The sequence below is a fragment of the Ictalurus punctatus genome, chromosome 15 (assembly GCF_001660625.3).
Source record: "Ictalurus punctatus breed USDA103 chromosome 15, Coco_2.0, whole genome shotgun sequence".
Classification (NCBI taxonomy): domain Eukaryota; kingdom Metazoa; phylum Chordata; class Actinopteri; order Siluriformes; family Ictaluridae; genus Ictalurus; species Ictalurus punctatus.
Window position 1 is genome coordinate 7,907,501 of NC_030430.2, and position 26,014 is coordinate 7,933,514.

Genomic DNA, 26,014 nt, shown 5'->3' on the forward strand with positions numbered 1-26,014 from the left:
TGACAGAGTGAGAAATATCGAGAGTGAGAGAGAGAAATGCAGATACAGAGAGCGACAGACAGACAGAACGAGAGAGAGAGAAAGAGAGAGACACAGAGACAGAATGAGAGAGAGATACATAACGAGAGAGACACAGAATGAGAGAGAGACATACACAGAATGAGATGGAGATACATGAGAGAAACAGAAAGAGAAACAGAGAGAGAGAGACAGAAAGAGAGAGAGAGACAGAAAGAGAGAGAGACAGAGAGAAACACAGAATGAGAGAGAGAGAGACAGAAAGAGAGAGAGAGACGCCGGTTCTGATCTTGTGTTTGGTGTGACCGTGTGCAGGTACGTGACGGCCAATGGCACCACTCTCGGTTCCTGCTGCACACTCAGGACCCGACGCTGCTCCCTGTGGTGGACGTGCAGGGTTTCCCGCCCCGGAGCACAGGGCCTGAGCAGCGCCACCTGGAGGTCGGACATGTCTGCTTCCTGTGAGCCACTTCCTCCTCCTCTCACCTGTGAAACAACTGAAGGACTCTTGTTTCAAGATAGCTGCCTGCAAAGCTAAAGAGCGCTGTGCTGCCGCCATGCCGCCGTAGCTTCCCACAGGTCCTAATGCCTGACCTGTACAGGGAACACGCCCTGTTTAAACTAAAGAAGAATGCTAGTTGGAACAACGCAGCCCGCTCCCGTCAAGTGTGGGGTTTTTTTTTGTCTGTTTGTTTGTTTTGTCTGTCGAATATGGTGCTGGAGTTAACCAGGTCCACAGACTGGGTTTTCAGAGCTGTTTTTGTTTAAAAGTGAGCTACTCAAATGTGCTGATCTTTGGAGGTTTTGAAGAAATAATCCAATCCAGAATCTAATAAATAAGTAGAGAATTCAAAACAAAAATGCTCAGTTGTGGTATGAACGATCTGTATCAAGTGTACAAACACGATCAGGTCCAGTTTAAGCAAAAAAAAACAAAAAAAAACCCCAAACAAAAACAAAAAAAACCCCATTGTTTCCCTGTGAAGAACTTCTGAGACATTGATTCAGGATCAGGTGCTGATAATCAGTTGTCCAAAACACAATGTTATGTAACACGTACAATATTGTTATTACAGAGGCACATTTCATTGTATTTACGTCATAAATACTGTAAGATTTTTTGGCAACAAATTAAGCATGATCAACAGTGATATGGGCGAGTTTAACTAAAGGTAGCTAAAGTTAGCTAACTAGCTAATGTTAGATATTAGCTTTCAATGACCAATTCCTCCTTACCTTGTGTAGCTGATCGGGGGAGACGTGTTTGCCAAGTGCAGTAAAACTGTCCCTAAAGAGTTATAAATAACTGCGATTCCCAAACTGAGCAAAATAATCCTGAGTAGCGGTTTAGCTGCTATTGTACAGCCCTGACTATTTAGCATGAACCCTTCTAAATATCATTTTGTTCGGCCATAAAAAATTTGGACAAGTTTCGTATTAAGGAAGGTGAAGACAATCCCATAATTCACTTCAGATTAAAAGTGCCGTTTCATTGCAGGTTCTCTTCATTTTGAAAATATAAATATAAATCTTCACTTACATACTTATTAAACAAAGCACTCAAACTTGAGAATAATATCTATCAATAAAAAAACAGCGTCGCAATAAGTTCAGCCATCTTGGAATTGGACTGTGTTCGTAAATTTTTAGCAGGACAACATTCTAGGACTACGTTCGTGCAGACTAGGACTCAATATATAGGATTTAAAAGTCATAAGAAGTCTGTTGCTAGGCAACAGAATTATACGACCGAGAAATAAGCAAAAGCTTGCTAATGACCCGGGCTAGAAATTCAGTATGAAGGCATTACGTTTTTTATTTGGACAACGTACTGTAAACACACTGTGACCATGGAAACAAGATAAACTGATTCGGAATATCAATATTTTCTATGTGATTAGCAAGCAGGTTATTAGCTAGCTAATTAGCTAGCTACAGTACTGAAAGTTAAGACTATTGTGATCAGGCTGTTTCTGAATCTTTGGGGGATCTAAGTGACATCCTACGTATCTTTTATTTAAAACCCCTTTATTCAGACAGGGCCCTCTAATGGCTCGGAGGCCCTATGCGACTTATATTTGTCATTTGCTTTCTGAACGAACGTATAAACTCTCCTATAATATATAATAAACTCTCCCCATTTGAGATACTTTTCTAAATATACTAGCATTAAGAAACACACTTTACATTAACAGGTTAAATCACATGCTAACACTTGTTGTAGCCCAGTGAAGGGTTTGTTGATGATCAGATGAGTTGAATCAGGAGTGCATTGGGACTAAAAGAGCAGGATCGGCGAGGAAACGACGCACTTACCCTGTGCCATGAGTGCAATAGCTTGTGGATGGAACGTGAGAGATCAAGAATTGTTTTTTGTTGCGTGTACAAACTGAACCGAAGCCAAGTTAGACAGACGGCACCTACCTCCTTCCCGCATCTCCTTCCAAGATGGCCGCTCACGATGCCTTGGTGTTTGTTGTACGTACCGGCTGCGTCAAGACCCTTAAAGAGTACTTTGTTTGAAATACTGTCATTGCATTATAATATAATTTATATGAATACGTTTGATGTTGACGTGATCTGTTTTATAGGCTTTATTCACGTTTTTTATTTTTCAACAAAAGAAGGTCACCCTTACAGAAAAGTCATCCTGCATTTCATGAAGCAAAGAGTTTCAGTGTAATTAAATATACTGTACATATTGTACAGTACAAGTACACGTGTATGTATGTGTGTGTGTGTGTGTGTGTGTGTGTGTGTGTGTGTGTGTGTGTGTGTGTGTGTGTGAGTGTGAGATATAACCTGCTTATATGAAGGGCATGGGACTTCTCTGTAAGGGTTCGACACCTTCTCTATGGTGCTGCGCTCGACACAGCTAGTTAATCAGTCACTTTTTTTGCCTGTGTATATTTTGACAATATAATGTTGGTTTATTTATGTTCTCTTTTTTCTTCGTAAAATTGCTGTACTCCAGTAAATGATAATATCTTAGCCAGATCTCTGACAAATTAAGCATTTAGTCCTAATGATTATTTATATAAAGTTTGTATTTGTATATGTATATACACACACATAAACACACACACACACACACACACACACAAAGTGGCTCATTGTTTGGCGATGTACTGTCACATTCTGGCAGCTAAAACAGGCCAGATTCACATACATCACACATGTTTAACTTATATTAGCACACATCAACTCCAACATTCAACCTGTAGAACAACAAAATGTAAATATTAGATATGTTTGATATCAAATAAACTGGTTTTATTCCCAAGGTATTTCTGTTTCGTGGTTATGCAGCTGTCCATGCTAACTGATCGATAGCAAGCCTCCAAGAAGAAGAAAAAAAAATCACTGAAACAGTTCCCTGAAGCTGGTCAATGTGCATTCGCTTGATATTAAATAAGCTAGCCAGGCTGTTAGTGGGGTATATGACCTGAAAATAAATAATTGACTACCAAAAAAATTGGTATTAAAAATATGAAGGTATCACACCAGGAGGTCTATGGAAATAAGACGAGGCTTGGAATAAGTCACTTAAAAAAAAAAAAAAACATTTAAAAAAAACAACAACAACATTTATATGTCTTCATTTGGTTGGTTGACAGCAGCAAAATGCTCGCTTTCTCTTTCTCTCTCTCTCTCTCTCTTGCTCTCTCTCTGGTAAACTGCAAAGCGTAAAATGTTGGAAAACTTAAAGTTACAGATTTACCTCTGGCTGTTACAAAGCTCTTACACTGGAGACTCCTTCCAAATGTGTTAAATAAACATTATTATAGTACAACATATTAAGCCTAAACTAAAATAAAGTAGCCTACATGATAACCCTATATGCACACGATAAGGGGGGAAAATCTTCAAATTCTTTGTTGCAAGCAGATATTTAATAACAATATATATATATATATATATATATATATATATATATATATATATATATATATATATATATATATATAAAAGATAAATATACATTACATTTGTAATATATCATCCAGTTTATTGTGTCATTAACTCAATATACTGTAAATATTTCACCTAATTGTGTGAAATTAAGGCTGTACAGGTTTCTCAGACGAGACCAAAGACAAACAAATATTAAAAAGATAAAATATAATGAAATCATATGATAAAAACGACGTGTTTCTATGAACACGGGTAAATGAGTGTAAATTTGATCTGGACTTCATATTTGCTTTGCTACAGCACGGCAAGTGTCGCAAACTGTCGCTGCGAACAGAAATACGGCAGCGGCTGGTGCACGTGATTCGGAAGTGAGTGAACGCACTTCTGGAGAGGTTTGCAGTGAGAAAGTTCACTATCGGAGTTTTATTGATTTAAAAATAAACAACAATAATGTGGGACGCGGCGTTTTTACAGAACAAACTTGACATGGACTTGTCAGAAGAGGAGCGGAGAGGACTGAAGCGGAAAATATCGTTGACAAGGTAAAAGTGTTTCACAGCCGCGTGCGTTTTTAATCCCGTGTGTTCCGGAAACCCTCTTGCTCTTTTAATGTGTGATAAACAATATGTGACCTACGAAATAAATAATGTGCAGTTAGAGTTCTTTAATTTATATATAAAATTCTGTGACCAAAAAACAACGTGATAGAATTATTGTGTGTGTTTATAAACATTTTATGGATGCGCAACTGTTCTCTGGTTGCCACGGTGACATGACTGACCTCTACACTGTCCAATCAGTGACGTGTTTGTGCGATGTACTAGCCAATCCCTGAGCAGGACATGGGATTAATAGCAATGCTAATGGAGGAATGACAACACATGAATCCCAAATGTATTTCTTTGTAGTGTATCTTGTTTATTATTATATACGTATTTTCTGGTATACAAATATTAATTAATTATAAATTTTTAGTTATATATAAGTATCTTCATATGGTGTTTACATCCTTTCTAGAGCACTACATGAGGTTTACACTCTTTAGTGGATTTTACACCCTTAATAACAAAATCTAAAAAAAAAAATTCACCACAAAATAGATATACATTTCATTTGTAATATATCAACTTGTTTATTATTATATAACTATTTTCTTATGTCATTAACTAAATATGCTTTAAACATTTAATGTGTACTTAAGGCCCCTAGTAGTAATAGTGGTAGTAATAATAACAGTAATAGTAATAGTGCACTTCCATAATAAATAAGGAGCAGGGAGAACTGGAGTAATTAAAAGTTGGGAAGTATTAAAGTAGCTTCATCACTTGCCATTTTTACACATACTCCTCCTTCTCCTCCTCCTCCCAGTTCAGGGAAGCACGGTGGCGGCGGCGGCATCGTGTTTGTACGTTCTCGGTTGCTTCTCTGCCTAATCCCCTCTAGTCACGATGATGCCGTTTGTTTAGGTGTGTTCTTTTAACACGCTCTGGGTTCTTCCTGGAACAGGTGTATTGATTGATTCTGAGATCATGTGACACTTTAATTCAAATCATTTGACTAATGACTGCAACCAGAACTAATTTAGACGTTTTACAGAGGTGGGCGTGAATACTTTTGGATTTTTTATTTGCAAATAACCGTACAGGCCCCCCCCCCCCCCCCCCCAAAAAAAAAATTATTATGGGATGTTTGTGTATATTCATGACACAATCCTAATTTCAGTTCCAATACAAAACGTGGAAAAGATCAACACTTACGCCAGGCACTGTATACGTTTTTTTTTTTTCCGCTAAACTCGGGTCGTTCTGTTCTGTTTCTCTCGCTGATATCCTGCAACATGTTGTGTTTTTTTTACTCCACAGCTGTGATGTGTGCGAAGCCGAGGAGGCCAAGTACCGCTGTCCCAACTGCCTGAAGTGCTCCTGCAGGTCAGAGAACCCGGAAAAATCCAGACACACAGAAAAAATAATAATGATGATAATGTATTTTTATATATATATATATATATATATATATATATATATATATATATATATATATATATATATATATATATAATATTATTTTTTTATTTTTTGCAATTGTAATAATAACTTCTTGTAATACCGATATGGGGATCAAGTCTTTCTCAGTACACCTTTCAGAGATATTCAGAGATGCTATCTTTTTTTTCAAACATTTAAAAAAAAAATTTTTTAATTCCAATTTGCAAGCTTGGTTTCGAATTGGAGTAATTTTTCTCATTTTCTGTTTATTAGATGTTTTAATTTGCAAATAAAATGTATGGTTGGTCATCTGATAGTTATGAAAGATAAACAGAAACAAACATGAAAAGCACAGGAACAGGTGAAGGTTAACTGCTAACTGTAATGTAGTGAAATGTCCCCGTGTGCTTGCCGTAGTCTGCCCTGTGTGAAGCAGCACAAGTTCCGCTCAGGGTGCAGTGGCGTTCGGGATCGCACCACCTTTGTCCCTCTGTCTCACTTCAGCGACCTCCACCTGCTCAACGGTGACTGCTCACACCTTCACACTCTGCTTCAATCACAGATCAGACATGCTGTAGCTATATAATGTTTATAAAACATTACAGTATTGTTGTTATAGTAAAAATGGAAGAGCTAATGTTAACAAGCTAACCTCAGACTAGCACTAGAGTAAAAATCTAACAGCCTGTGTGAGCTAGCATTAGCTCACAGTTAAATTAAAACACAGTGTGTATTGCGTAACCTGGCGGAAGAATAATGGTACGCTGTGTTCTGTGTAGACTACAGGTTTCTGGAGGAGACGGGACGCGTCGCTGAGAGACCCAACAGAGACGCACTGCTACGCACTCGCTCACGCCACAGCTTCCGTGTAAGAGCATGCTGTCCCTCCATCTGTGTGCGTGTGTGTTTTGGTTAGTGTAGTATTTAGAGATTCTCTGCCCCCCGTTGTTCAGGTGATGCTGCTGTTGAGGAACGCGAGGGCAGCGAAGGTAAATCTGAAGATCCTGCCGAAGTCCTTCAGCCGTGGCAGAGAGAACACGTCCATGTACAACAAAATGTAAGACTCCCACAAAATCACTAACGATGTTTATTTTCTCTAAATCTGCCCAAAGGTTTTCACCTTAAAGTGGTGAGACCTGAGGCCCCGCCCACACCTGGGCAGATCTTTTTAAAAACATCACTTTTAATTCTCGGTGTTAGGAACAAGTCCCCATCCGTGTAAACATCATGTTTCGTAAATATCTCCATGGCAGCGTGTTATAGGCTGTTAGTGGAAAAGAAAAACACCAACAGGGTGAGAAGAAAAAAAGAAAGAAGACAAGAATGAAAAGAAAAAGAAACGTATGAAAGAAAGAATCGTACAGGATTTTTGAGGGGGTTTTGGATTTTGCTGCGGCTTTTAAAAAATTTTGCGATGAATCTTGCAAAAAAATGTATTTTTATATTTTTGAGGAAAACTACCCGAATTGGCGAACTCGCAGTTGTACGGAATTGCCTTTCGCAGTCATGTTTGTTGGTAAACGAGAAATTTTCACTGTACTCGTGTTTGACGGACATGATTCGAAGGCGGCTTGACGACATCACATCAAGTGTCTCGACCCGAATCTGTGGAAGATCTGCGGTAATTTAAAAAAATTGCGCGCTCCCATGAATATTGCGGAGTTCGCTTGATTTGGCAAAATCGCAAAAGGGGGACTGAAGAAAGAAAAAATAAAGAGAGAAGGCAAGAAGGAAAAGACAAAAAAGAATGAATGAATGAAAGGAGAAAAGAAGGAAGAATGGAAAGAAAGAAAAACTAAGGAGTTTTTTATTATTATTATTATTCATCTCAACATCGTGAGGTGTTTTATTCCTCTTATACCACTGTGATTTACAATTACACACAATTACATTTGTAAGGTTTATTAAAGAACGACACGTCATACTTTTGATCGGTTTACCGTCGTGGGACGTCTATGAATCTAGTTCCTGTTCTCACCTACCTTACGGCGGCTATAAACGGTCGTTCCCTCACCAGCCCTCTCTTTATTCTCTCTCTTCGAGTTAATATGACCAAAATAAAAATAAACGTCACAGCTTGTCGTGTTACGGAGAAACCGCAGAGTGAGGAGACGTTTGTGATGGAGGACAGGTTGTTCTCCGAGCAATATTTCTATTTTATATGGATATACGGATATATGACGGAACGACCAGACAGACTGGAATAAAACAGATGTAGAAATGAGTCAGTTGAGGTGCAGTCTGTTTATTCAGGAGGTTCATCGCACCCAGGATGAAGGATTTGTTCTTGTAAATGTTTGACTTGGCGAGGAAGATTTTACAGCAGTGACCTGAAATGAGCGAAACAGGTCCTGGGTGATGAGCAACGTTTCCCGGAATAACTGCATGTAACGGTGCTTCACTTTACTCTAAAACTTCATCATCTCGGAGACTAAGAGAAACGTGTTGGGTTGGTTTTTCTTCACGTTATTCGTTGGGTACCATGAGAGAGAACAGTTCAGAGAGAACATCATCATAAGATGGAGTGAGAAAGAAAGGTTAAGACGAGATTCATGCTTGGATCACTTGGTGGCACTCTTGTTTAGAAGATAGAAGAATTCTGGGCTTCTGGATCTCACACGCCAGCTTCTCCACAGATGGAGGAACCACCTCAGCTGCCTGCTTTCTGAGGCCTTGCGCTAACAGAGTCTACACCCGGAGCTCGCAATATCCCAAGTTCTCAGAGCAGCAGAACTTCACACAAGGTTCTACGCTTTCGGGAAGAGCGGTAAACATGCTGCTGATGCCTTCAGCACGACACGGTGCTGTAAGGTCTTACAGAAATGACAGCTTTTTGTCAAACGCCCATGTTAGGATGGTAGGACGTCCAAATTCTGGCACGTCGAGTTGTAGAATGTGGATCGTTTTAAAGGATGTAGAGGTAGAACGCTAAGTTATAGAATAGTTTAGTGCTGGATTGTTGGGATATAATAAAAACTCTTATCGAGGTACATAATGGTAGAAGATAAAATTCTGGAATTCCCCAAAATCGTATTTCCGGAAAGTAGAATCGAATTCTGCAAGATGTTCAACGTTAGAACACGAATTCCAGCAGCGTTGAGGGAATTCCAGGACGTTATCGAATTGTCCAACATTGGAAAATCAAACTGGAATTTCAGAATTCCCGAACATCGCTAAGTCGTGCAGTGTTATGGTATCGGTTTTTGGCGTTTTGAGCTGTGGAACGGGGATTTCAGCGTGAGGGTTCTACAAGGCTCTGGATTCCGTGTGACTCTGACTGGAAGTTCTTCCTTCAGTGTGGCCATAGAAACGGAAAACACTCCACACCTCATCAAACAAGTGCAGCAAAGGAGAAAACATAAAGACTGTATTCATGCCTGAAAGTGCGAGTCCCGTCAGTGTTGTGCGTGTGCCTGTGAGTGTGTTTGTTAGCGTGTGTGTGTTACATAAAGTTGTTGTGAAATGCAGACGGACCCGCAGATGCTCGGCGGGGAGTGACGCACAGCTGGAGACACACCAGTGATGTCACACACACAAACACACACACACACACACACACTAGAGTCTGAACTTTTTGAGCCTAATAACTCTTTCTCACATAGTGGGTTAGCCATAAATGTTCCGTTTATGCCGGGAACGTTGATCGGACGATTACACGGAGCAGACCGGTGGGGTTCTGATGACATATTTGTCCCCCAGTCTGTCCTTTTATAGAAAGCCTTATAGCAGCTGGTTTGAATTTGAAACGTTGAATAGCGAACCAGCTGTCAGAGATGATGATGAGTGTTTAAAGATGTCTGGAAAGTGTTGAAGCTGTTTCATCAGATTCCAATCCCAGCACAGGACAGTTAACGCATTATCCAATTCAAGCATCGTGACCTAGCGTTAGCCGGAATTGTTACGGTTAGCCGGCGGGAATTCGGCCGTGTCGCACGACAGGAATGGTGACGATGGTTTTAATAAGAATATGGCCAACAGTCTGGGGCTGAGCTCGCAACTTTGGCACAACTGCCCTCAACTGTTCAAATTGGGCCTGTTGTTGTGTTTTCAGCTTTTATATGACTGTCCTCTCTCGACTTTTTGACTAGATTTCTTCTCGGCTTTGGTGCAACTGACTTTGGTCCTCTTCGCTGTTGTCTTGACTTTTGTACGATCATCCTCTCTACTCTTGGTATGACCAGACTCTTGACTCTGACCTGACTGTCCTCTTGTCTTTGGTACGACAGCGGTCTTGACATTACTATGACTCTCCTGTAGTCTTAACAGTGGTCTTGACATTGCTATGACTGTCCTCTTGAGTGTTGGTGTGACTCTGCTTTCGATTCTGGCATGACTGTTTTCTCATCCTTTTACACAGTTGTCCTGATTCTGGTATGATCTTCCTCTTGACTTTGGTATGACCGTTTGGCTACTTCTGTCCTCTCGACTCTGGTGTGACTGTTCCACAGTGCTCTTGGAGTTTGGTGTGCTCTCGACTTGTGGCAACTTGGCTCTTAACTTTTGGTATGACTATACTGTAGATTTTGTTCCAACTGTGCTCTCAACTTCTAGCCAGACTGTCCTCTCGACTTCGATTCAGCTGTCATCTTACCTTGTCCTCTTGAATTGTATCTGGTCATCCTGGCCATCCTTTACTTGGATCTGGCTGTCCTCTCACATTTTGGTATGACTGTGCTCTTAAATTTTGGTACAACATTGCCAAACGGTCTCCTCGACTTCCGGTATGACTTATCTCTCGACGTTGATGCATCCGTCCTCTCAACTTTTCGCATGACTGTACTGTAGATTTTGGTGCAGCTGTGCTCTCAGCTTCTGGTAAGACTGTCCTCTCGAGTTTGTTACAGCTCTCGTCTTAGCTTTTCATCTCGAATTGGCTCCATCCTTCAACTTGAATTGGATATGGTCATCTTCTTGACCTGGTTCTGGCTGTCCTCTCGATTTTTGGTATGACTGTGCTCTTAAATTTTGGTACAACATTGCCAAACGGTCTCTTTCTCTTCCGGTATGACGTTTCTCTCAACATTGATGCATCCGTTCCCTCAACTTTTGGTGCAACTGCATTCTTGATGGTTGAACCACTGTCCTTTGAATTGGTAAAGCTGTCCTTTACTAGTCTCTGTAATTGTCCTCTACTAGCACAACTTATGTATGATCATCCTCTCAATTTCTGGTGGAACGGCTCCGTTCTCTTAACTTCAGGGAAATGCACTATCATCACATGTGATAAGAATGGTGGAAACTAGATCATGGCTTAGACTTTTCAGAGGAATACAGCCAGAAGTTGCTGGCCAGGCAGAAATGGGTTAACATGATTACACTCTCAACCTTTGCTTTGACTGCTTTTGACTCCCCCCCCCCCCACCCCCCACACACACTGTTCTTTACGTTGAACACTAGTAGAAACCAATCGCGGTTTTGTTTTATAGGCCGAGCTATTGCAGCTTGCCGTCAGGAACACAGTACTGTCATGTGGCATGAAGCCTCGCCGTGTGGCCAAATCATTGCTTGGACTTTTCAGAAGCCAAAAATGAGTCATTTTTTTTAAAAAGGGCAGCCATAACCGCACATGCACAGGGACATGTGCTATTGGATAAAACAAACGAAGGCTTCCCAAAAAAATTCCAAGAAGCTTCATCATTTTCCTAAGCGTTGTCCCAAAATAGCTCTGGCATGTGGACTGCAGAACCACTTCTCCCAGATCCGCAGCGTGCTAACAGCCATCACGTCTAATGTTCTTAGGTGAAAATCCTCTTCATGCCGAGTGCTAAATGATCTTTTCTTCGGTGGAATGTAGCCAGGATCAGGATTTGGTGTGCACCAGACAGGGAGAGAGAGACATATAGAGGTGTTGGGTGGCTCGCAGCAGGCAGGAAGCAGTTTCACAATGTACTGAGTACATTATATAAAAAGCAGATGTGAGCTGCACAGTGGCTGCAGATGCTTCTACACATAATCTCTCATTCTTTTACTCTCTCGCTCTATTATGGCCCTTTTCCTCCGTGACTCCTTTGTTCATGTTTATTGTTTTGTTTAGTGGCTTTTGAAGAATCCTTTGCTTTCTGCAGGATTTAATGTTATCATGTTATATTCTGTAGTGTAGCGTTGCATCTCTTGCATTTCCCTGCAGTCTCTGTGGGTTTTTGTGTATACAGTCCAGGTAAAGATTAGCTAGTACAGAGAGGAAAGTAATACATGTTTACGAGCGTGCAGCAGAGGTCCCATCATAGGCCAATAAGAGAACCCTAGCACACAGGGACACAAAATTGTATTATTCCCACAAAAAACGGTCCTTTTCTTCACAAAGCAACAGGTGTCCCGCCCACTTGTGTCATGTCGACTCGCACGTCAACGTCCACCTAGATAAAAATTGGAAAATATCTGCTAACGCAAGCAAATGGGTTGGGTATTGCGTCCTTTCCCTTTCATTGAGTTGCCATTTCCTCTGTTGAGTTGTATTTGCATTTGGTCTGAGTGCCGTATTTATCCGAGAAAGCAGAAGAACAGAAAACAGTTTGAGGTGTCTCCCTCAAATATTTGTCATTTCAACGGGTCAAAAATGGTCAATTCTATGGTTAAACTGCAGATCCTGGTACGGTCAGCTTGTGTGAACTAGCTAATCCTAGCACAACTTATAGGATCAGTGCATTAATACTGTCAGCGCCAGGCCTGCTAGGAAGCTAGTTAGATATTTTGCAGCTTAACTAAAAATATGGTCTTCGTTATTGTTTTAATCTGGACATTATCCCTCATAGGTTTAACAGGTGGGCGAAAATTCCTTCTCTCCTTTAAACTCTAGGGAATATTGTAAAGCTTGTTGGAGATGCCCATACCTGGATATAGTTACTATGGTTCAGTAGGGCTAAATAATAAGTAAATAAATAGGTACACTGTATGGCCAGAAGTTTTTGGACACCTGACCATCACTCCCATATGTCATTGTTGAACGTCTCGTTCCAGATTTATTCCTGCTTTTCTGATATAATGTACTCCAGTCTCTCTTCTGGGAAGGCTTTCCACTAGATTTTGGGGTGTAGCCATGGGGATTTGTGTTCATTCAGCTACGAGAGCATTAGTGAGGTTGAAATCAGGTGATGATGATGATGATGATGTGAGGTGGCTCCAGTTCATCCCAAAGTGATGTTCAGTGTGGTTGAGGTCAGGGCTCTGTGCAGGACACTCGAGTTCTTCTACCTTCTTCCAAGCATGTCTTCATGGAGCTCGCTTTGTGCACAGGGTCATCATCATGTTGGAACAGTGTTTGAGTCTCTTAGTTCCAGTGAAGGGAAATTTTAATTCTACAGTGTTCAGACACCCTCTATTCCAGTTTAGTGGCAACAGCTTTGTGCGTGTGCGTGTGTGTATGTATGTATGTATGTATGTGTGTATATATATATATATATATATATATATATATATATATATATATATATATATATATATATATATATATATATATATATATATATATATATATAGAGAGAGAGAGAGAGAGAGAGAGAGAGAGAGAGAGAGATAGTAAATATGTTTAAGAATTGTTAGGGTAAAGTAGGAGTGATGTCTCGTCTTGGGGTTTGTAAGCCCAGTCATTATTTATTACATTACATTACATTTCTCTCTGTCTGTTTTGCTAAATCATTTCGACTCTGTGGTGTAACCGCTCGTCATTCAGAAGGCCAGACGGAGCTGCTGCGTGATCGTCGGCAAGCTCGGCAGGAAAATGACATAATTACATAACGGAAAGACGGACGACTCGGGCTCAGCCGTCATGTCATCAGCTTTAAATCATCTAGCTGCTCTTTATTCTCACTCCACTGGGACGTGCAGAGGAACTCGCAGAGCTTTTTAGTCTGTCTCTGCAAAAAATGTCCAGACATGGACTCAAAGCACATTCTTGTCCTGATATTTATGCTGTCCAAAACTCGCAACTCAATATTTCCAGTTTTTTTGACTAGGGAGAGAAAAAAAACTCCCAAACCAACCTTTCCCTCGACTCAAAAGTGTATGATGTGATATATGACGATGATATCAATGCAGAACCATAAAGCGTTGCGCTTTTTACTTATTATAGCCGTATTTGTTTTAGATCAATAAACAGACCCAGTAGTTGATTAAATCTGTAAAATTGTCCTTCCTGTACAGTTCACTGAAGTCATCGCTTATAGTCATTAATGTTAGCTGGCTACCTCGTTGCTAAATCAAGGCGAGCGTTCAAGGAGGTGGCCATGTTTGTTGCCTCTTCATAGCTTGAATGCCACAACATCTGATTCCAACTTCCTGCTTTCGGTGTATTGCTAATCCAGCATACCGCCACAGACACATTTAAATAATGTCACTGTTCAGTCGCGTTGAGAAGGTGGAAGAATTTATGGTGGTACTAACCCAAACTCCGCCCTGATTCGAAGGCAATACAAGGGCATCTCTTTTCTCAGTTTTTTCCCCTAAGTGTGGACGGATAGGAATACAGCGTCGCTTGCGTTCTTCTCGGCAACATCTGCGAAGGCGTGAACTGTAACTTCAGCTCTTCGCTTCCACGTCCCCAAATGAGACGCTTCCAAAGATGAACGTGTAGTGTTCTTGTAGTGTCCTACACTTTAATACTGTAACCCGTTGTAAAAACTAGCCGGTGGTCCAAAACCAACGTCGCTCTGGCACTGTTTGTGCATTGTGTAATGATTGTTTCTTGGTGTTCTTGTGTGATTTGGAAGAGATTAGGGATCATTGCGTCCTGCACTAATATCACTGTGCGGTTGTGTAAAGTGTCTTTTGCGGTCAGCGTGTCCTTGAGCAGGATCATAACGTCCCCGTTTCTTGGACACGCGTACAAACCCACACACACATTTATTTTCAAGGTTTGGCCTTGATGCTTTGGATGAAGGTTTTGAATTTTGTGTATTTATCGGAGGAATGAAATTAGCCAGAGATCATTACCGATGCGCTGTTTTATCATTCGAGTTTTTTCCCTCCTTACTCTTCATCTTGCCATCTTTCCTCAGCCTCGGTCACTAAACCTCACTATCCACACAGCAAAGTGTTTGAAACATCTTTTACCAAAATGGAGTGGTGGGAATGAAACCTCTGTGCTTTACGTCCTTAGCTTGGGGAAGTTTTTAGCATCTTTGGTAGGGTGTGGATCAGTCACGAGGGTTTGGGATCTGTTTCAGTGTGAATGTAGTGAAAACGTGTACTCGTAACTTGATTTATGAATGGCTATATGAAGCCATTTTTGGCCGAGGATCTACACTTTCAATCCAAAATCAGTTTTATGTGGTATCTACAGAGATTTAAGGCTTAAACCTTGACTTCCCTGGACCTCTACATTTACATTTAACTTTTCTTTTTTTTTTTTTAATCACAGGAGCTGAATGTCTTGTCAATCATCGTTCAAGCAACCCTCGATACCCTAATACAACCAGAACGGTCAGAACTCCTGTGCTCGACAACGCTAGCGCAGGCGAGAACTCGTCCCCGCCCACTGTCACTCGTTATTGTGTCATGTTTGCGGTTGTGGGACGGAAAATCTAGTTACGATATTGATGTTTGTTGCTCTGAGTCACATGTCAGACAGTTGCTTTTACTGTCATCTTTATCGTGTTTTGCCAGCTTCCTGTTTCGGGGATAAGTCTGTGCTTGGACAAGCGCTTTCACAACCCAAGTTATGAAAAATCTCCTTTTATAGATTTTCCCGGTTTATTAGGTAGCTCGACTAATCAGTTTGAATCCCTCCAGTCTTTAACAGCCACCTGTTTGAAGCTGGAAGGTTTGATGTTATTTTATAAAGTCTCCACTCATAACATACCCAACATTCAGCCTTTTATTTCAACCCTGAAAATACTTGAGCGATGGAGTGGTTCTGCGTCCTCACCTGGCCCTCCGACGCCCGCCAGCGTCTTTCTGCCAAACCTCTTTTTCCATTCGATTGGAGGGGGGGGGGCATACTTTCCACTCGACACCGGCTCAGAACAATGCTGTTTCACCTTCGCGAGTAGGCTAGCTCCAACACACACTCGCACACCTTTACCCTGGAGTCACAGCCAAGCCTGAACACACTCATAAATCCCAGAGGAATGCTGGAAGACCTTCACACATCCATAGGGGGAATCCCTGCCCAATCAGTGTTTGATCTAAAACATTTTTTAAAAAATTTCTCCTAACTGTTTCCATGACCTTCTACTTTTATATTTCTTCATTTGGTGCATGTTTTTAAAGTCTAAACACAAAGGTGATAAAATGGCAGGTGTTGGAACATTCACCCCTGACTGGTTTTTAATGAACTTAACGTTGAACTTCTGCACCCAGTGTTCAGTTACCGTGTTCGTCTCCAGGTTCTTCATCAGGTCTTATCTAAACAATAAATCACTTCAGAGTGTAACACCAAACAGAGTTACTGTTGATTATTTTCCTCTGATTGCCTTGTTCTTCTTATAGCCAACCAAAGCAGTTCGAAGTGAAATTTCACGTTCATTTTCCCCCCAAATTCTTTCGATCCCATTGAAGTCAGATGTGGGATGATATCAGCGTATTTTGATCTGTGACGATAAGAGAGCGGATCCCTGCAGGGTCTTGGGACGGAATCCGGTTCACTGTTCCTGAGCAGTCGTGGTTTTTCAATGTTTTTTTTTTAAAACTAAGCGCTTTGTACTTGTTCCAGTTCCTGTCTTTCTTAGCATGGGTAATGTCTGAAAACGGTTCTCTGTACCGCAAGTGAGCAATGATTTCAAGAAGGAGGAATTACGCTCGAATACACACACGGCTCTCGTTGGTATGGAGAACAACAACTCGAGTTTCATCAACATTCTTCCTACATTACCCACAATGCTGTTCTACTGCGTTCATGGACTTTGACTCACCGACATTTACGCTGGGTTTCTCGTTAATAAGACGCCAAAATAATGGAACGTCGGCGAGAAATGAAGATCTCGCGGTTCGGTTTTGCTTTTAGGCTCTAACAGCAAAACCTGATCATCACTTACGTATAAGATGTTGGATTTTTTAATTTTTTATTTGTTTTTTTTTCTCCTCCTGTTAAACTGCATAGTAACTGAGCTAGAAATAATCAATACATATGTATATTTAATGTGTCTCAGCATGGAGGTTTCATTCGTAAACGCGTTGTGCCAGTGTTTATTCATGAACATTACAGGTTCACCAGTGAGTTTTATTTTTTAAAGATATTATATGGCATCTTACATTATATGCTCATTAAACGATCACAAAGCGATGAAACGATTCCGTGTCACTCCTCCTTTTGTCCTCTAGAGAGAGGAAGCTGTACTGGCACCTGAAGCTCATCTTCCCTCAGAGCGATGCGGAATACTCCACCAGGTACGACATGACTCTCTCTCGATCACTCCGTCACCCTCCGGTCTGCTCTTTTCACGAGGTCTAATCTAATCGGATCCAGAGGTTTCGTTTTATTTTTTAAGAACAACGTCCGTAGATGATCATTACGCTTTTTTTGTCTTGTTTTAAGCGGTTCTAGCTGATCTGCAAAATACTTCACTACAAGAGTCAGTCACGGCTTTGCGGTTTGTTTTCCTTGCAGAGTTCCAGAAGACCGAGTTCTCGAGAAGATCCTGAGCGACTACGTCCACCCGACTGAATCGGATCCGGTCAAACGGCAGAAGTAAGATCCCCAGAAGTGACTCTGCAGAAGTGGTTAAATTTTAATTGAAGATAAATTAGATATTGATGTGGATCAACAATTTAAAGAAAAATTATTAGATAACAGAAAAACCTACAAAACAGGGTAAACTTTGTTGCATAGAACTCATTTGCATGTTTGAACCTGATTGGCTGTTATATGTTGTGATGCATGAATACTTGCCTGACACTGACACAGGTTTTCCGGTGGGATTTTTAATGTCGTGAAGGTTTTATGGTTGACTTTATATAATGTCATGCTTGCTGATGTGGTTCGTGCTGAATTATGAAGCTTAAAACAGTCGTAGCTTCGTTTTTTTAGTACACAAATAACATTTCTGAGGCGCTCCATGTCCCTAATTTAGCTACAGCTATAAACCTCCCTTGGTTAAACCTCATAACTCCAGTTTTTAAAAAAACCACGTGTCTGATTGACAGGATTTGGAACGAGCGCACACCTCCTGTCATCGCTCCTGTCTGTGTGAATCTTCAGCCCTCTCTGCGGTTAATGAAGAGACAAATATAGCTCGGAGACGGGTTTAGCGCTCCTGCAAAAGCCATCAGCTCGAATTTTCCAGTCCAAACCACAAACTTTCTATTCGCAAGAGCGCCGCGCACGTACCATACCCGTACGAGATTACCCAGTCTCAGCCTGTCGGGAGCCTCGCGCTGTTCCACCTGTCCACCAGGGGTTCTCTGGTACCTTGAGATTCCTCCAGAACCACTCATCAGGGAAGGGCTCGGGACGGAGCGTCTCGGGCGGCCGGAGCGAGGGATGTGATTGAGGACAGATGGGTGAAGCTGGGGCTGATGGAGGAGAGGAGAAGTGATGAGGAAGTGTGTTCATACCTCTCTCGCTTTATCCGTCTGCCTTCGGGTTCTCGCTTAACACCCGAGTCTTTATTTCTCCCTATGTTTTCCTACTTATGATGATGTGATTATCTTTTTTTTGTAGACAGTAAAGTTTCACAGTTTGCTTTGCTGGCAGTTTGTTAACAAACCCAGATATCGTGATGCATATCATTTATCATAGACAGCCTTTCTCTCTCGTTTCTGTTTTTTTTTTTTTCTCTCTCTCTCTCTCTCTCCATTTCACCATTTCTGTTTCCCTTTTCCTCCTACTCCCGAGTGTGATCGTGACATGACCTGACACCAAACTTTGTACCAAGGAAGAAGACAATGATTAACCAAACGCCACCAGATGCTAAACCGGTGTCTATAGGTTTTCCCGTCTTCTTGGTGGACACTAGTTTTGTCGCTCCTATCCCGAAACACCAGACCTATTTTGGCCGAGGAACGTTCGTTTTTTTGGTCAAAATGTTCTCTTAAAACCACGCGGCTGTGTTTTTGTTTGCTCTGGCACGAGAACAGTCGAGCCTCCTTTTTTTTTTTTATTCAGTGCACGCTGGTTATTTTTAACCGCCATTCTTCATGCAGGTCTTGTCCTGAACTCTCATATTTGATTCATCATAAGCACATGGTTCTGAAAACCATGTTCCTGGAGCGGGTTATGGGATGTAATTACATTGTTCCAGCTTCAGCTCATAAATAAACGCAGTCACTGATCCTAGATCGTGTTTTCAGCCGAGTCGATTTACATATTTATTTATTTCTTTTGCAGCTTGAAGACGTACGTTCTCACTCCCCTCGATCAGCTCAGCGTGTTTATGAAGTCTGAGCAGAGGCTGCCAAACTCTCTGAAGTAAGTAAACCTTACAGGCATATGGAATAATCTGGAAAAGTGCAAAGATGGAGATACCGGTTAAGATGAACATCAGCGTGAGCAGTCAGTCACAGCATCGATCGTCAGTCAGTCTTTTCGTTTGTTTTTTTCATCTTAACGTACAGCTTAGCATATAATAATGGTTTTTTTACACAGTAAACAAGAGGTTACTGCTATCAGAAAAAACGTTGGTCATTTTCCTATAAATATACATCCAGAAGCGTGTTTTATTCCTCTCGTACCGCAGCAATCTGTGAGGAAACTTCGTTCAATAGATACATTGTACTTTTTATGTTACAGCCGCTATAAAGAGTCTTTCTTTTATGTTAGTAAGATGGAAAATTGCAGCTCGACACACGCGCATAACGGGATGTTCAGTCGGAAATACTCTCCAGTTTGTCCCAGGCATTTTGAGTTCACCGACAGCCCTAGCTAATGTGGGGTAAATTAATTGGCACCGTATAACGAAGTTCAATTTGATCAGCCAATCACAAACCTAAACTCCACAAATGGGATGGTTTACCCAGGAATTCCAGACAGAATTTTCCCAGAGGTCCCAGGTGGACCTAGCCAAAATAAATACCCTGGAACGTCTGTGTAAAATTTTGTACCATTTTTAACTCTGGTGTTAAACGGGAGCTGCCGAGTGTAGGCATGGATCAGATCCCGAACCTGCTCGGATCCACATGGCCATGTTTTGGTTCGGTCTAGAAGGAGAAAAACAAAGCCCTGGTTTTATTCCGAGTTATTTTTAGCCATCTCTTGTTCCACAGAATGGCACTCTGTGTTTATTTAATTCTTTTTTGCGCTGGCTGCATTTGGGCAGTGACTGACAGCTGGTTACCATGGTGACAACATTGGCTCCACCCCTTCGACCCACAATAATGGGTCCGTAGGTTCAGCATCAGCCCACGGGGTTCAAAGTAACTCGAGTGTAATAACAGGAAATTGGCGGAACGCATGCTCGTGCTCATTCCAAACACATGTACAGTGTTGTCGTCAATCCCCAGCCCCCCCCCACCCCACCCCCCAATCCTCGCACGTTTCTTCGTTTTTGGAGGCCAGCGACTGCAGGGGGCGTGTTCCAGAGTGCTCATCCTGCTGCTGTCAGGGGTTTAAGCGTTAAGTACGACACTAATGAAAGAGAGAGCTGTTGAAAATAATGCTGTCAGGGGTAGAGGATTTACAGTGTACACAGACACACACACACGTGCGCACGCATCCCCCTCAGGACATGGTCTTTATTACTTCAGCAGTTTGATTATGACAGCTGCCCGAACAGATCGGTGCCAGAGTATCGTTAGCTCACGTCAAGGCCTACGTCAGTAATTAAGACTCGGTGCAGTGAGTACAGAGAGAGGAATGAGCGAGGGATTTGTAAGTGGAGTGACAGGGAGGAAGAATGAAGAACGCTGATGTAGCTGGCAGGAAGAATGATAAGGAAGAGGAGGAGGAGGTCGTGATGTTCAGCTGGTGGCTTTGTGACGAAGACGTGCGTTTCAGTGGCGTACGGGAATGACTCGGCACAACACTTGTGGGCTGATGCACGCTGGCAAACAGAGTCTCGTTTATTTTTTGTATGTAATCAACAATAAACAACATGAACACACGAGGATCATCCGTGACCCGTCCGACACGTCTTACCGGATCTGCAGCAGCTTCTTTTCCCAACTGGTCAGGTTCCCCAGTTCCCCCAGTCACCCGCCCACAAATACATCACTCAGTTTTACTGAAGCAGCTGAACATAAACTTTATATCAGGTGCTGTTGAATTCTGGATGGTGATTGGTCAAAAGGTGTTGATTAGTTTACTATAACGGCAGCTCTGACAGGAGTGCTGCTCAAGAACCGCCGTTCTGATACGTTATCGTTTCTATAGTAGCGGCACAACGAGGAATAGAACGCTTGGGGACATGCTGTTATAGGTAAATAATCAACTTCAGGTTGGTAACAGTAACTCCTCCATCACATGAACACACTTTTTTTCCACAATGTTAAATGTTAAGAATGTGTCATTCTTTATTCAGTTAAAAACTTGCTGTGGTATATGAGACAAAAACTTGGACATCTATGGCTACAAAAACTGCAAATCGAACGTCTTTTTTTGTTTGTTTTTTTTTTTGGTTTAAAACTTACGTCTTTGTTAATATGACGTTAGCGGCTAGCTCGTCAGCAGGAGCGGCTTGGCGTGAAGCAGTCCTCGGCGTTTGAATAGAGAGCCGTGAAAAATAAACATTGGTGGTACTGTGTTTAGTTTTATTTTCCTCTGAAACATGTCAAACCAGCACGCGAGTCCTCAGCTGTCTACATCATTTCGAGAGAATAGCGCTGCGCCGCACCACACCTCCTGTTCTCTTTCTCACAGATACCCTGAACCTGTTCAACGCTCTCTCGGCAAGTTACGGATCTGAATCGCGGCTTTACGTTAGGTCATGCCGGGTCAAGCCTGAACAGAATCTGCTCTGTAAATGGCCAGAACTACAGAGATCCTGCCATGTTCTCACACACACACACACACACACACATACATATATATATATATTATATTATATTATATTATATATATATATACACACACACACACACACACACTGATTTTTAGCTGACATGTAGCATGCTCTTAATGGAAGAGCGTATAGAGGTCATAAGTTCTCTCACTACACACGGCTTTGTTTGTTTACTGTGTGGTTGACTTTCCATTTCTTTCTTTCTTTCTTTCTTTTCTCTGAAAGTTTGTGCGCTCTCAGTCTCAGAGCTGAAGTACAGCTGGCCTTCCTCATACACACACACATACACAGAGAGAGAGAAATACAGCAGAGATGGTGGAAAAAAGTGTTTGTGTATATATATGTATATATATATATGTATGTATGCATGTGTGTGTACATATATGTATGTGTATATATATGTATGTATGTATATTGTTATACTTTTTTAATACATTTTTTATTTTTATTTTATCTAAAGACAGATCCTGCTAAACGCCCGTTTTCCACCAGCGCAGATGCACCACAGCGTTCAGGCAGCGTTCCCTGGCCCAGGGAGAACATAGCTGTGGTCACGGGCTCGCTAACACACCGACGCACCCACGCTGAATGCCAGCTGTGTCCTGGCAGCACTTTTAAACGATCACTTTATCGCTGCTGTTTTCCAGAAGTTTGAACGTTCTTATGAATGCTGGAGCTTGTAACGGTGGGGAAGTCTCCGAACAGCCATTCGCTCCCTGCCCATGGGCACGTCGCCGGGTCCGGGTCCGGGCACTGGGAGCCGTTTACAGAACCACCGGTTCAAGAGACACGAACCGTTACGCAGTTATGCCATGTTGCTGAATGGCATATAAATAATAACCATTGAGGATCTGGCTTTAAGTTCATACTTTACTATCAACAGCAACTCCTCCGGCATTTGTACGCAGCTCAGAGGAAGACGGAGTGGAGATTTTATTTTATTATTATTGCTTTTAGATAATTGCAGATGAACTATTTCAGTTTGATGCAGTGGAACAAATAGCTTACCACAAATAGTGTTTGTTGGCCTGTTTTTGCTTTTGTTAGTTTCTTCTTCTGACGATAGACTGTGCTCTGAAGCTCATCCCTGGGCTGTTCATCTGCGTGGAGAGAACCATGTTCTCTCTTTATCTAGTACTAAATTTTCCCAGTTCAACTCTATTTATTTGTTTATTTTTTTGTTTATTTATTTATTTTGGAGAATGATTTATTTTTTTAAATGAATGACTGGCTTCTCAAGGCACCAAAATGGCATATCTGTTGATTTTATTTTTCCTATAACAGCACAGCCCAAAGTCTTTTTTTTTTTCCGCTTGCACTACAGCACCGTTTCAGTGATTTACATTTTAAAAAAAAAAGAATTCATTAAATAACAATGTCAGCAAGGGCATAGCTTAAGTTTAAAAATTCATCAATCACCATTAACCTTTTTTCTTCAAAAATACCAGCTTTCATTACAAAATAGGTAAGGACTAAAACACTGGGGACGTTCTGTTGCAGTAAAATAATCAAGGACAGGGTGTTTTGGGCCAGCGCAGTTACTGTTACTACTCTGAAGTTGATTATTTTCCAATAACAGCATCCCAGAGTGTTTTATTCGTCTTACACCACAGCGGTTTGATCATTTTCTATTCATTAAACATTGACGCACCGTATTTTATTTATCTATTTATATTAACCCCAGAACAAATTAGTTCCTGTTCTGACTTGCATTAGAGCCGCTGTAAATTTATTCCCTCACCAGAATCTCTCTCTCTCTCTCTCTCTCTCTCTCTCTCTCTTTCACTCACACACACAAAGTTAAAAAGAAAGAAAAAAAACGACCGACTCCTGTTCTGAAGAAGTTCTGACACTGGAGACTCCTTCCAAAAAAACAGCTTCACCAGAGCAACATGTACAAACGGTTCAAGTGTGATTTGCAGCTGCACTACTGCCAGAGCTGCCGTTCTAGAAAATTAATCATCGCCTTCTGACCAATCAGAATTCAGTAGTGATCTGGTGTAAGTTAGAGTCATAAAGAGTGGGAAAGTTCAGTAGCTGATTTGGGAACCAAAACTGGACAAATTCTAAAGCAAAAGAAAGAGACGATGAATCGATTGATTGGTTTGAGTTGTTGTATTGATTCTGGTCAAACCCTGGACTTCACTTTCTTCTCCGTTCTCTGTTGGTTTCTTTTTGCAGCTACCATGAGCTGGACTTGAAGAAAAGTCTCAGAGAGAACCTGGCGTTCAAAACGGTGGTGGAGTACCCCGAGCTCCACGTGGTTGTAAAAGGACATTGTGAGGAATACCGCACTCGCATCCCAGGTAAAGCTCGAACCCCACGTGCGCTCATGTGCTCTCAGCCGGCGTTTGTTCCGTCTTTCATCCCCACGTTACTCATCGAAATGTCAACTAAACACACTCCCGACGCTCTCGGGAGACGGATCCTGGCACCGCCGATGGGCTAAAAAGTGTCCTCGTCCAAACACCCGCTTCTTGTCAGGCGCTGACACAATCCAGGCCTTATTCCTGACTGGAAACAGGACTTGCGTAATTCAGTGGCCATATTAAGCTGTTAATTTCTCCATTAGCCAGGCTCACTCAACGAGGACAATACACCGTGCAGGGAGATAACGCAGCACCATGCCCTTTCTCTTAGAGCGCTGAGTGTGAGGGGGCGAGGAAGAGGACGCAGTGTGAGGTTGTAATGAAGACGAGTCTCACGTGTTCACAATTGAGTTTTCCAGACACGTGTCTAAATGTCTGCAGTAACACTCTGGTTCAAGATGTGATCTCGGTGAGAAAGTGATTCAACTCCGAATCGACTCCGAATCAAACGTGCTGTGTGGTTGTTGTTTTTAGTGGGGGGGGGGGGTGATATTTTAAAATAGTTATTTACATAATTCCGTCATCATTCCTTTCTTGATCACTGGCTCCATGTTCTCCGTACATGGCTTTGATGTTTTTTGTTCTTCTTCTTCTGGTTTTTTATTGGTTTAAATATGTACATTGAGAAACAAACCCAGATATGCTCCTGGTCTCGTTGTCCAACTCAAATGTAATTTGTGTTTGTTCCAGACAAAGGCATCATCTCATCACGTCCGTCTTCCTCTTCAGAAGCTCGGGGAGCTCCGGAGAGCCACCCGGCAAGAACAGAAAAGGAAACAATGGCAGAATCGGAGCTGGAGGAGGGAGAGATCCAAAGCGAGGATGAGGAGGATAATAATCTAAAAAAAACATTGAACGAACCTCCACATCATCTAAATGACGATGATGATGATGATGATGATCTCAAAAATACAGCAGGCTCAGAGTGTCATCTTCCTCGTCCTTCAAGCGATAATATCGATGAGGATGTTGAAGGTCATCTTGGTGACCTTGAAAGTCCTGCTGTCCAGAATGCAGTGCGTCTTTCTTCCTGCCATGATGATGTCACCAAACAGAAGAGTGATTCCCTGGAAGCAGATGTTGCTCCTCTTCCTCCTCCTGATGGTGGAATATGAAAGGATGACACCGCGATGGAAATGACGGGGGGAAAAAATCCGTGCTTTGTATGTTTCGCTTACTGCGGACTCGATAATCACAAATTCATTGCCGTTATTTAGGACAAAGATCAGGTGCTTATTGTAAAATAATCAGCGACAAGGTGGTGAGTAGGCGGAGTTACCGTTACCGCTCCGCAGGTGATTATTTATCAATAATCGCACGTCCTGAAGGGTTTTATTCCTCTTTATTCCAATTCTTACAATTTTTTGTTTTATTAGAAGAACGATGAATCATAGTTTTTTTTATCTGTTTATAGTTATTTTGACTGTTTTGGAACATCCATGAACATCCAAGTTAGTTCCTGTTCTCACTTGCATTATGGTAGGATCGGTATTTTCTTAGCATGTTCTATAAAAGTTATACATAAGTAATAAAAAGTGCAGTTTTTTTTTTTTTTTAGTAAATGTGTACAGAAGACTCTGTCATTTCTGTGATATGAGATTTTAATATAAAAAAAAAAGGGTGTGTCTCAAGTCCCTGAGCTCTGGAGCTCTGGTGTGTGTGTGTGTGGCAGGCATTTTGTTTTGCTTGTTTTATTTGTAAGTAAGAAAAGTACTGTCTGTGTGTATCGCTGTTGTTCTTCCTCACTAGTGAAGTGTGTGTATGTGTACAGTTTACAAGCCGTCATTACTCCTGCTGACATTTCTGCTGATACGTGTGTGTGTTTGTATGTGTGTGTTTGTATGTGTGTTATGTTTGT

General features: G+C 41.6%; 2 protein-coding genes across 4 annotated transcripts in view; both read left to right on the forward strand.

Annotated features, from left to right (window-relative positions):
* LOC108276222 (collagen alpha-1(XXIV) chain) overlaps positions 1–3,301 on the forward strand; it is an 88,674-nt gene extending 85,373 nt beyond the window's left edge. For all 3 annotated transcript variants that reach the window (XM_017487715.3, XM_047160217.2, XM_047160219.2), the window contains one exon: positions 334–3,301. In XM_017487715.3, the coding sequence (XP_017343204.1) occupies positions 334–483 (150 nt within the window). In that variant the 3' untranslated portion in view covers positions 484–3,301. The remainder of the gene's footprint in view (positions 1–333) is intronic.
* Positions 3,302–4,265: 964 nt separating this feature from the next.
* znhit6 (zinc finger HIT-type containing 6) lies at positions 4,266–25,708 on the forward strand. The gene is made up of 10 exons (XM_053686291.1): positions 4,266–4,475; positions 5,796–5,861; positions 6,336–6,442; positions 6,698–6,786; positions 6,872–6,975; positions 17,175–17,240; positions 17,461–17,541; positions 19,180–19,260; positions 23,969–24,093; positions 24,847–25,708. The coding sequence occupies exons 1-10, from the start codon at positions 4,384–4,386 to the stop codon at positions 25,269–25,271; spliced, it is 1,236 nt and encodes a 411-aa protein (XP_053542266.1). The 5' UTR covers positions 4,266–4,383; the 3' UTR covers positions 25,272–25,708.
* The last annotated feature ends 306 nt before the right edge of the window (positions 25,709–26,014 follow it).